This window comes from Quercus lobata, chromosome 8 (genome assembly GCF_001633185.2).
Source record: "Quercus lobata isolate SW786 chromosome 8, ValleyOak3.0 Primary Assembly, whole genome shotgun sequence".
Lineage (NCBI taxonomy): Eukaryota > Viridiplantae > Streptophyta > Magnoliopsida > Fagales > Fagaceae > Quercus > Quercus lobata.
In genome coordinates, this window is record NC_044911.1 from 64,784,267 (window position 1) to 64,797,070 (window position 12,804).

At 36.4% G+C, this 12,804-nt stretch overlaps 2 protein-coding genes across 3 annotated transcripts; one reads left to right on the plus strand and one right to left on the minus strand.

Annotated features, from left to right (window-relative positions):
• Positions 1–978: 978 nt before the first annotated feature.
• LOC115955318 (bZIP transcription factor 18) lies at positions 979–6,064 on the minus strand. Of its 2 annotated transcripts, XR_004084095.1 has the most exons (5): positions 5,382–6,057; positions 4,030–4,162; positions 2,834–2,918; positions 1,882–2,336; positions 979–1,816 (listed from the first exon to the last, which is right to left on the minus strand). XR_004084095.1 is itself a non-coding variant. In XM_031073407.1 (4 exons), the coding sequence occupies exons 1-4, from the start codon at positions 5,825–5,827 to the stop codon at positions 1,954–1,956; spliced, it is 1,047 nt and encodes a 348-aa protein (XP_030929267.1). In that variant the 5' UTR covers positions 5,828–6,064; the 3' UTR covers positions 1,860–1,953. The 2 variants fall into 2 exon arrangements, 1 of the variants encoding a protein (XP_030929267.1); XM_031073407.1 differs by lacking the exon at positions 979–1,816 and having other exon boundaries at positions 1,860–2,336; positions 5,382–6,064.
• Positions 6,065–9,175: 3,111 nt separating this feature from the next.
• Positions 9,176–11,131, plus strand: LOC115957922 (RING-H2 finger protein ATL72-like). The gene has a single exon (XM_031076262.1). It carries the CDS (start codon positions 10,283–10,285, stop codon positions 10,898–10,900), a length of 618 nt encoding a protein of 205 aa, XP_030932122.1. The 5' UTR covers positions 9,176–10,282; the 3' UTR covers positions 10,901–11,131.
• The last annotated feature ends 1,673 nt before the right edge of the window (positions 11,132–12,804 follow it).

Sequence of the window (12,804 nt, forward strand, 5' to 3'; positions counted from 1 at the left end):
ACTTGATCACATGTACACGTGACAATAATGTCATTTCAAAATTGTTGATGATATGTTCAATTAATTTCTGATAAATCAAACATTTTGTTAGTATGTCCAGTAAAAAATTAATGGATTAATCATGTGAGATGTGACGTGCACATATCATCAACAATTTTGAAATGACACAAATGTTAAAGTTCTAAATTAATATTTATCACATCTCTCATATGAAACTGACACATTGCCATTCCTAATTCAAACTACCAATTACTCGGAGTGACTTACATCATAAAGTGACTAGTGTGTAGTGTCTAGTAGTAGTCCATATTAAGCAGTGGATTTTTTTTTTTTTTTTTGGGTGTCCCACAATTGTAGGTACATGCACCTGCTGAAAGGATATATTGCATAAAGTAAAAAGTTTTATCTTTATGGGACTATTGATGGATACCCTTCTTTCCTATGAAGATAAACAGTATGCTTTTTGACTTCTTTCACCAGTTGAAGCTCTTCCTTCTGTTGAATATGAATGTGAACTGTGAAGGTCATTTTCTTTGAAAACCTGATCTGGGTTTGATCTCCACTAGTCTTAATAGCTAGAAAAGCAGCTGCCTTGTTTTTCTATGGGAGCTGCTTTATTTCTCTCAGGAATGCTGATTTTCCAACGTGAAGACTGGGAAATTTTGTAAAGTTGTGGAAAGTTAACATTTACTGTTTTGGAAAGTTTGTAAAGTTGTGGACCATCAGGTTTGAATTTGTATATCATGGCCAACAAAAAGGATGTGATTTTCAAAGGAATCGCACACATGGTAGGTTAACATTCCTTTTAGTCGTTAGTCGATCTATATTTTACGTGAGTTATTTTTATTTTTATTTTTTTGATGGCGCGTATTATGCAGTGATTACATACATATTTCTATCCATAATTTTTATTCAAATATGTAACATATATTAACACACATATAATATATTCATAATTCAAAGTTCCAAAATTTTCATTCAATACCGTACTTTTGTCATTGACACTGCCAAACAAGAGACAAAATAAGAGTACAACCTTTCCCTCCGAAACTGGGTTTGGATTATGTTTAACGGAATTCATGTTTTCATCCTCTCCTACCTATCTTCAAATTAATTTAGGATTAAAAAATTGAAAACAAAAAGTACAGCTTATATTCAAAGTCTGACACCATATTGTGCTTCAGCTCGAAGTCAATTGATTATAAATACATCAGGATTTAATAACAGTCATGCTACCTTGCTCTTCAAGTTGTTATTGGCACTGATTACGCATTCAGATACATCAGAATTGCCTCTCGCATTTGCTATTCAATCCATCTCTATTTGCTTTGGTTCTTAAGTTTTAACTCTGCTTTTTTGGGGTGGGGAGAGGGGGGATCACGTCCACCATATTTCCCTTTTGTTTTAGGGTGAGAAAACCACCACAATTCACAACATTATAACATGACCACAATAGATAGCCATAGAAGTTCACAACTGAGTCAGTTACTTTCAGGGCCAACATCATATAACTGTTATAACTCTAACCTAAAACAAAATGTTTCTCTGCCATGATGATGGCAATTGTGTGTGTGTGTGTGTGTGTGTGAGAGAGAGAGAGAGAGAGAGAGATCACAGGTTGCATAACAAACGGATTTTTTTTTTCCCTTAGAAATATGATTTTAAACAACAACATAAAGAACAGAATATTGAGAAGTGCCTGGCATGAAATGCTGCATCTTTCTAATCATTGGAAAGCCCTCTATTTCCAAAAGAAAAAGCCCCAAAAACTCAAGATTTGGAATGGAATGGGAGAGAACTCATGAGTGTATAAGACCTGAAAAAGCTACTAAAATTTAAAAGCCAGTTGATTTAAAAGAATTAAATTCAAATAAATAATACCTTCGGCTGTCAATATGTCAGTCTATGAACAATCCAACAAATACGGCCACGTGGAGGTTGGCAAAATTTGCATCAAAATGAGTTGCTGCTTTCACTTACAGAAATGGAAGTGCCTTCAGGTTTAACCATATGGGACCCTCTTCCACTGATATCAAGCCCCTGCAACCGGCCAAGAGGATCCTGCTGCAACATATCTGTGAAGGCGTGTGAGTGGGCTACAGCAAGCAGGGGCTGATGGGCTGTTGATGTATTAGACTGGAATTGATGAAATGGTGATGGCATTTGAACGTTCTGGGAGTCACCTGGCTGAGGTTGTGGCTGATGTGAAAAGAAGGAAGATGAAGGATATGAAACATGATGCATTCCCAAATTGTAAGTAGTATCATTGTGTGTCATTATTTCTCCGGTTGCAATCTTGAGCCTCTCAACTTCCTTCTTCAATGCTTCATTTAAAGCTGTTTGGGAACAGTCATACAAAGTGCATTGCCACTTAGCAAATTTTCTTGCCATTTTACATAGAACAGGTAACACACATTGACAATAATAGATGGCTAGAAGTCAGAAGTAGATTGGTAAGATCCTTTGCACCTATTAGATTAGCAATGTGAGGTAATAGTAGGAAAAAGAGGGGCCAATTAAATATCCATAGAAAGTAAATTATTGCATTGGTATATAACATGGATCAGCACCGAAGGTACTTCATCTTTAGCAGGCATCAAAAGAGAAAATAACATAGAGCCAGTTTCAGCACTTCTGTAACATCAACCATCAAACAAAGATAATAATGCACTGGCAGCACCGCTCGCTTGTAATACAGGTGATCAGTGGAAATACTAAATATTCAAGAAAAGGTGCACAAAAAAGAGAACATAGATTGACCTCTAGCATGGATATAATTTTTATCAGAAAAGGAAGACATTTATTTTTCAAAACTACCATGAATGATACGTACCATCACGTAACTGAGCTTGTTGTTCCATAGCTTGTAACCGAAGCTTAAGCTCTGTATTTTCAGTACTCAGGCCTGTTGTATCTCTCTAAAAGATAACACAAAGAAAAAAGACACAAAGCCAACAGTTAAATGTCCATGAAAAAGAACTCTTGACAAAATACATAGACAACAAAACCTAAAACAAAAGTTTTTGGATCATTAGAATCATGTAAGGAATACATGTGGCCAAAACTGACTAGTTTGTTGGGAATAAGGCTTTGTTGTTGTTGTAGGATCATGTAAAGATACTACAGAAGGATAAATAACTCACTGGGGCATATAACCTTCATGAGAGGGACTTTGTAGTAATCCCCCCACCCTAAAAGTTAGATGTGTTAATAAAGAAAAAGCCTCTGTTGTGGTCAAATCCTCCCCCCACCCCCTGATTTTCTCTGTTGTTTGTCACACAGTTGCACTTGCATCTAGGACCAAGCAACAAAGCCAATCACACATACTGGTATGGCACAAAGTCAAAAACAAGTTGTCTCCATATCCATGGTTGATGTGATACTTCTTCAGATACTTCCATTTGCATATCCAATAGGACCAAAACTAGATAAGCATATTGCTTTTAACTTTTAGCAATGTACCAAATATTTCTGAAATACTCCGGGACATTTATAGGACACAGCTTGAACATTAGTATCGTTTTGTGGTTTATAACTACGTTGTCAACACATTTCCTTTTAGATTCCCATCAGTTGATATATAAATTAGGCAATGAAACTAGAGTAGAGGGAACCCAAGCCATAATACCAATAATGACCATTTTTATTTCTTCCTTTTTTTGCTTGGTAAGACATAAACCTAAGACCAGAAAAACCGCACCCCATCTCTTAGCAGTTACCAACTTAACACTTGAGCTAAAGCCCCCTTGATCAGCCTTTATGCATTAACCTTTTTTGAAAAGTAATAGAATTTTATTGCAAATGAAAAGGATTACTTTATGTTCATGATGATGAACATAAAGCACCTTGATCGATTACTTTATGCATGAATTTAAAGCATACAATATGCATACAACTGGAAGAAAAAAAAAGGGCAAAAGTACAAAACTACTACAAATTGGTTCGTGCATCATAGCGAAGGGAGTCTATGCATCCATGTGAACAGGAAAAAAATTGTCATTGAGCAGGTCAGAGTATTTCAATAAGAACCTGAAACAGAGTTAGTTGTGCAGAAAGAGTCGTTGCTTCCGTTTGAAGGGTTTGAACTTTTCTCTCAAGTTCTAATATGTAACGAGCTTTCCTCTCTTTTGAGCGAGCAGCAGACTGTCGATTTGCCAATATCCTGTACAAAAAATGTTGTTAAATTGTATGCTTTAAGTGTAGACCCAAATAAAACAGATGTTGGTGTTTCAAACAAAAATCACAATCAACACTATGAAAGAGATGTTTAACCTTACTAAAGAACAAGATATTTTAATTTATTCTCATCAAGCACCAGCTCAAAAATTCTAAGATTATAAAAGAGAATTTCATTTAGTGTACAAGTGAATTAACTTTATAAAACAGTATTTGAATCTTCCTAGAGAACCAAATGTTAGGATTTCTTCCCTTAAAGCTCTGCCTAAAAATATAGTTCTGCAAGCTTTTGTGGAATATAACTTTCATCAATTGTTCAAATATTGAATGGACAAAACAAAGTTCAACAACTGGTGCACAACATTAAACCTGGTCATAAAAATTAGTTTTTTTTTTTTTTTTTGTTCCCTTTCTCTTATGGCAGAATGGGGGCTTCAAACAAAGGAACAACAGAAGCAGTGACCAGAATAACATCAGTCAGTCTTTTGAATGACTTATTGAAGGACAGTACAGACTTTCAGAAATACCAAATTTCACTTTCAAGGTATATGTAATCAATGCTCTTCATTATTTTGCTCAAGTTTTAGAAAGACTTATGCTATTGGCTACAAACATGGAACATTTTCAGAAGTTCCAACTCATATGTCATAGACTGCGGCATTCAAAATATATGAAGAAACCACATGATTATGTTCCAAGTGTCAACCCGATCCCATTGGCTCATCTTAATTGCATGTACAGCTACATGTTTCAAATTCCAGTAAATGCAAGTAAAGTAGTAATTAGTAAACCATAAATGCAAGCGAGTCAGCAACTCAAAATAGGCCAAATCTCCAAAGTAGATATTACCACATTGACTTTGAGATAACAAACAAAAACCTACAAATTCCACGTTGAGATCAACTTGGATTACCCCTATTAAACTTGTGACTTCAATATTAGCTGGAATGTATCATTGAAATAAAAAGAGAAAGAAACCCAACTTTTAGTTTTCATAAGGAACCCTTTAGCCTAAAGGCCTAGACTTTATCATTGCAGCAAAATAGAAAAGATCCCAACCCAACAATGAGAACCCAATTCTGAAATGAAAAAAGTCAAAATTTTGAGAAGTGAAAACAGCAATTCAGTGTGACCCAGAAAGCCAATGTTGTTAAAAGAGGTGGATAAAAAGTGTGAGAGAGAGAGAGAGAGAGAGAGAGAGAAACCTCTTGGCTCGTTTGGGATCAACGGTCCACAATTCAGCGAGCTTATCAGGAGCCATTGCTTTCTTGGCCTCTATGCTATCCATCAAATTGAGGGCACCCCCATCCACCGAATTGCTATGTCTATGCCTCGTCCTCGAGCTTTGCTCTGCTTCTCCTTCTTCACCCGCATTGTCGGGTTTGGTTACGGAGCCGTGTCCGTCGGGTCTGGATCCAAGCTTCTCAATATCCATGTAGGTACAAAACAGGTCATCCTCGTCGAAACCCGCGGCGGAGGAAGGCCCACCATCGAAGCCCAGATCGAGGTCGTCTGGGATCCGGAAATGGACCTCGGAGTGGGCCCGGCGGTGGTGCCCGGCACGCAACGGGTTTGATAAACCCATATCGGAATCGGGTTGTTGTTGTTGGGTCTGAGAGATTGGCGGGTTTTTCGGAGTGGGATGATCCATTTTGGGGTTGGGTGATTTTAGAGTGTTTATTCGTCTTCTACACTCATCATCGTCGCATTTTCATGCTTTTGGACACGGTCATGGTTTTTATTACAAAAGTGTGGACCCCAGATAAAGCGATGTCGTTTTCCTTTTTTGTCTATCAACCGCCTAATCCGCCTATTATTATGTCACAGCCGAACTGGCATTTGGCAGAGGATTGGGAAAATTTGTGTTTTGGGATTGGGACACCACTAATTTTGGGTCTCCATGTTTTTGGGTTCATTGTAATAAGACCTGCTGACTGTTTAAATTGTGTAATTATATAACTTGGGCTTCAATTTAAGTTCTTATTAACACAGAAGAATACTGGACTGAGCCTAACTCATTGGTACATGGCCCAATGGCCCCAATCCATGTACTTAATTCCTGCTATATTATATAGGAACTAGTTAACAAATGCCAAAGCATTAAAGCATTTCCTCAGGAAATATTTTTAGAAATTTTTATTGAATAAAAAAAAGTAACTGATTTTAATGAAAATTTTTTATATTTTCTATAAAAGTAGTATCAAATTTTTTTCTAAACTTGTGCATTAACAAATTCTCTAAGGACGCTGATTAACATGATCCATATATATAATTGCCCTATCTCATAAGACAAGAAAGTTGGTTTAAGTGCTAGGACTTCAGGAAGGATGATTTGGTAATAGTATCATGAAATTCATGATTGGTACGCTAGGGAATCTGACTATGCACGAGCCGAGTCTAGTATTGGAGCTTGTTCGATACTAGAGCTTGCTAGAGATTCCCTTCCCTTATGGATGAAGACAATGCATATGAGGTCAATGAAATGAGAATTGGTGGGAGATGGAGCTCTACTGAAACCTAGCGCCACATGGGTCTCACACATAGGGAGAGCTTTGCCACATTGGGCGACAATAACCACTCCAAAACTTAAGTCAGTTGCCATCTTAGAGAGAGAGAGAGAGAGAGAGAGATAAGGGTTCTTGCATACCTTCGTCAAACTAATGGAGGGGGTATTTATACCCTTACCTACACGCGAGGCCTAGTAAGGGAGAAAGTATACATTGTATCGGGTATATGCAGCATTTTCCCTTATAATAGGTGGTGCCCACATGCTATGAGAGAGATAACATATATTTGATACGGGGTATAATTTTTCATAGAAGGGAGGCATCATTGCCCTATGAGGCTACCCCTGGATGATGGGACGCCCCCTAATGAGACAATATAGATTGGCCATGACTTTCTTGGTTGATCTTAATGCACAATGTTGTTGTGTGGCCAGGTGTACTATATTGTGGTCGGCCCTATCTTTGGCATGCTTCCACTTATACCCTTATGCATAGTTCATACCTCCCACAGTTGGTAAGATGCTATATGAAATAAAATAATTAAGAATTTTTTTGAGAATGCACTTATTAGGTGGACCATGTGTATAATGTGAGGGGTAGTAAGGGAGAAAGTATACCCTGTATTGGATATATGCAGCATTTCCCTTACAACAAGTTGTGCCTACCTACTGTGAGAGAGATAATATATATACTTGATACAGAGTATAATTCTTCATAGAAGGGAGGCATTATTGCCCTATTAGGCTACCCCTGGATGATGGGACGCCTCCTAATGAGATAGTATAGATTGGCCGTGACTTTCTTGGTTGATCTTAATGCACAGTGTCGTTGTGAGGCTAGGTGTACTATATTGTGGCCGATCCTACCCTTGGTGTGCTTCCACTTATACCCTCATGCATAGTTCATACCTCCCACGGTTGGTATGACGCTATTTTTTTTTTTTTTTTTGAGAAACTAGTAAGATGTTATATGAAATAAAATAATTAAGAATTTTTTTTGAGAATGCACTTATTAGGTGGACCATGTTTATAATGTGTGTTTGAAATTATCCAATGCTCAATTAAATTCATTCATGTGATTCCATTGACCGAATGAACCATATTGTCAAATTTAATTAGTTGTATTATTCAATACGAGCATGTGATTGAATCCAATTGAAGAACTTAAAAGTACAACACTCAATGGATAGTATAAGTTTTGTTCTTATATATTTTGAAAAAATATATTTTTATTCAAAATATATTTTTATTTTTCTTTCATTAAAACATTTTTTATTTACATTCTTGAACGGTTAAATCCAATAGTGGAGTCTATGTTGTACGAAAATGTTGTTAATGTAAACGGAATATAATTTCAAAGGTAAAATCAAAAATTTGAAATTTGAAAATATAAAATTTAAATATCTATAAACTTCATGAGTATGTTTTGCAATTTAACCTAATTATGTTTATGCTACTGGGGACCTGCAGGCCGTGTTATAATCGGGCTTCGTGGGCTTCACAGTTATAAAACATGCTTGAACAATTAAACCCAACAACAACGAGTGTGGTATTGATATATTTGATGCCCAACTACGCTGTACGCAATTACCTCTACCATGTGGGCAGTGGCTGCACGCAACTCAGAACCATCTTTATTGAGTTGAGAGTCGGCTGTGTCTGTGTTTTGGGTGTGTTTTGTTTCTTGTATTTGTTTCTAAAGTGTTCCCCTCATATTAAGTTATATCCTTCACCTAACAAAGGTATTAGATTTATTGTGAAGGTAGCATAGTAGGTGAAAACATTAAACGTGGGTGATGGGTCTGATGGAACTGGTATGGAGATAGTCAATCTAGATGGGCAGGTGGAAATTTCAGTGAATTTGAGGGGTCCATTGTTTTAGCAGAGTGAATTAGGACTAGACAAAATGTGGACCTATCAAGTATCAACACCCTCTTGGTTGGCCATGGAGGGAGTGTCTGCCTATGCCACATGATTGATTTCCATGTCCCAATCTTTTCTTCACACGCCACACAGGGCTAAACTAAACCGACTCACACTCACAGACATATCTCAATAGGATACTGTCAATTCATTGACAGGAACTCCATAACCGCTGCGATAGATTTAGCTCTTTGTGTACCTAAATTGACAAGGCGGCCTAAGCTTACCTTCTTTCCTTTTCGTTGTCCTCATCGGATCATTAAGTCAATAAAGAGTAAGAGTGGTTGATCACTATTACTTTTACCTTCTTTTTTTTTTTTTTTTTCTTTTTTTCTGAGGAGTACTTTTACAGTTTTACTATTATTATTGCTACAGAAATAATGGAATGTATCATGCAAAATTGTTCAAACACATGGCGACATTCGCATTATCTCATATAGGGATCCAACGATGATCATTGGCCAAAAACCAACGAACATTTTACTTAACCTTTAAATTAAAGGAAGTGTAGTAGAGTGGGTGAAGGATTTGGTGCCCAGAATAAGCATTTTTATTTAATAAGCTAATTGAGATTTGGTGGGATCAGGTACCATAATCAAAATTCCAGTCCAGGTGACCTTTTTCTTCAACTTTATCAATAAGAAAATAAAAATCTAACAATCCTTTTTATGCAACTTGTTTTGAAGCTCACCCCTCTATGTGTCATTTCTCTCTACCATAATAATGAAGTGAAAAGACAGCCAAAACCTTATCTTACATCCTATGACTACAAAGCACTTTAAAACACAACCCCCTCATAGTCTACCAAAGAACCAACCAAACCATCCCTCTCTATCTCTCTCTTTCTCCATTTGCTTCACTGAAATTACTAGAAAATTTCCATCCCCCCGTGTGGGATAAGTTTAGGAACTTCAACGCCACGGTAAGGCTAAATAATTGTCTCTCTCTCTCTCTCTCTCTCATCTTCCTAGTGGTTATCATTTCTTCTTTAATGGGTTAGAGTTGGCCTGTTTGTGATTTAAGAAGCCATAACTTTTGCCATTCATGCTTGCCAATTAAGATGATTGATTCTTATCCTTTAAAGGTCTCAAAGACTATTAGTATTTCACCCACCGTTTCCTTATCCCAGTGACCAACAAGATGCTTTTTGGAAAAGTCTTAATTTTTTTTTTATCTAGTTGGAATCCTAACAGGCAGTGTTTTAACTCAAAAAGCCCATCTATCTCCCTTTAGTTGAAAGCAGATCAAAGGTTAGACAAGAACCAAAGGAAATAAACCACATACCCCTACTCAAATCTTTTCCTTTCCTGCTTTATATCTATTATTTATTATTCACAAGCTTCATCACACATCGAGTCCAGCTTCTAGAGTACTAGTCCTCCTGCATCTAAAGAAGCTGAAACTAATTAGGCAAGGCCTTGTTCTATACATGAGTGACATGAAATCCCTTCTTTCAGTCTCCTTTGTGGTTCGATTTGCCGCTAAAAAACCGTGGAGGAACGAGATGTCAAGCCTCTTTTCTTAAATAATTAGTTTCGTAGACTACCTACCAATCACCTTTCTCAAATCTTACAGAAGTGGGAAGTTTTGTATACTGCGTACGACCTTTTTTAAGCTAGAAGCCACAAGTTAAGAACTTTTTCTTTTCTTGAAATTCCATATTAGATCATTTGAAAAATGGTGATAAATCATCTTCCACATGGTCCACACCGTTTACTCCTCGATGCAGAAACAAGTATTGTGCCACCACCAAATGAAGGTAATAAGGCGCCAAGTAGAGCGTATGGTAGCGAGGCAAACTTTGACACCAACATGGTGATTATCCTAGCAGCCTTGCTTTGTGCGTTAATATGTGCACTTGGACTAAATTCAATTGTACGTTGTGCTCTAAGGTGTAGCCGTAGATTTGCTTTCGAAACCCCAGATGAGACTGCTGCGCGTTTAGCTGGCACAGGGCTTAAAAAGAGTGCATTGCGGCAAATCCCAGTTGCTGTATATGGATCTTCAGTGCTTAATATTCCAGCTACAGAATGTCCAATTTGCCTTGGGGAATTTGCGGATGGTGAGAAAGTGAGAGTGTTACCAAGATGTAATCATGGGTTCCATGTAAAGTGCATAGACACATGGTTGGGGTCACACTCATCATGTCCAACTTGTCGCCAGTCTTTGCTAGAACAACCAACCAGTTCTCATGATGCTGGGGATGAAGATGCTGCTGATGTTGAAATTAGACATCCTTCGATTGCATCAGAAGGACAAGGGGATGTGGCAATAGCTGTAGATGAGGTAGGCTAGCTAGCTAAATCTTGAATTCCAAAGATTTCTCATTTTCACAACTCCTAAATAAACTGTAAAACTGTAAAATTAAAGAAATAGTGGGGAGTACTTTTTCTTCCTTTATTTTGAAATAGTATAATAGAGTATTTTCTTTTCATATTGTTAGCTTAGTTTTAGTCATGTAATTATGCATAGAGATATGTGTTGTTACGATTTGAATACCTATATATATGAAGGTTTATGAGGCAATACTGCCTGTGTGTGTTGATGTTCATGCTAAGTAGGATGAAGAAATTAATTACTATTGTGTTCTCTCAGCGTTTGTGTGTGCGAGAAATATCAGCATAATGATTTTTTATACAATTTAATCATAAGAGAGAGAGATTCAAAACCCGAGTGTTTCTGTTGAAATACTATTTGACCTAAAAGTCATGGGCCATTTCTATATTTGTTAGGCAGTCAAAATGTTAATCATTTGATGAATGATATTTTCCCCAAAAAAAAATCCATTTTAAGAATGTATGTCCACTACAAAAATGTGTTCAAAAGTAATGTATGTAAGTTAACGCTTTATTTGTTTTGGCATTAACGTTTTCTGAAAAATAATTTATTTTTCAGAGAATATTTTCCTGAAAAACTATCTCATTTTCTAGTGTTTGGTAATAACATTAAAAATGGGTTTGAGAATGTTTTCTGGTGTTTGGTATCCACAATTTTTATAACATTTCTTATATAATTTAAAACATGTATAATATGTGTATTTTGTAAACTCACCTAATGTAATCAATTTAAATAAATAAATAACTAAGAATGAATTTGATTTTCAAACTAAAATTTTGACAACGAATACAATCAAAATTAGCTATCCAATTTTCATGATCTCAAATACTCATCTTGCTCATATATATAAACAGTAACGTACATAATATATATATATATTTATTGATTATGCAAAGAAAATCAGTAAGCTGAATGCTTCGGGCTTTAATGAACTAGTAATTGCTTAGAAGGCCTGAAAAGAAAAACACATGATCAAAGGTGATAGGGGTGGACCAGCCAAGGACTCTCTGATACTTAAAGTTAGTTTCTTTCTTAAATTTTAGAGTTCCAACTTTTTTTGGAGTTGTGAAAAACCTACCTCCATTTGATGTGGATGAGTGCTTATATAGTGTGCTGTTGAAGCAGTTACTTGTCTCGTAACTTCTCCAATATTTGAGGAAGTCGGAAGGTTCAGGGTTAACTTCCACAACCACTATAAGAGTTAGAATGTTCAATCTTATCTTCTACAACTGTCGTTGGAAATTAAGTACTTAGTAGGAAGTTATAGTTATGAACTAAGATCTTGCTCATGTTTCAAAATAGTAACATGTGATTTGAGTCACTAACTTTTGTAGATAAATCTTTCTAGAACTTCCCCAAGTGCCGAAGGTCGTCCAGGCGCTTTCCTAATGGACGACCCTCATGCCCATGGACGACCGTCCTACTAGGGATGACCATCCTTGTCTTCTTGATTTGGACGACTTTCATGGACGAATTAGAGTTGGTTCAATTTTCAGTTCACCATCATATATATATATATATATATATAAGCCATACTTATCATAATTCAAAATAACCATTATAACTTTAAGTTCCATTTTAAATAGTTCAAAATGCCACATAGGCCAAATTGTTTTACTGGCAAACTAATCTAGTACAAATAGTTTGATAAATATGCCAAAAATTGTTATAGAACCGTTGACAAATCTGCGAGGAAAAAAAAATTTTATTAAAGAACGGTGTTATAGAGGGGAGAAGAAACAGGAAGAAAAAAGAGAAGAGAGCCAGATAGAGAGAGAAATCTGTTAGAAGAGAAGAGGCCAAAGGGGATGATAGTGAGGGTGTGAGAGAGAGAAAAAAAAAAAAAAAAAAAAAAAAAAAAC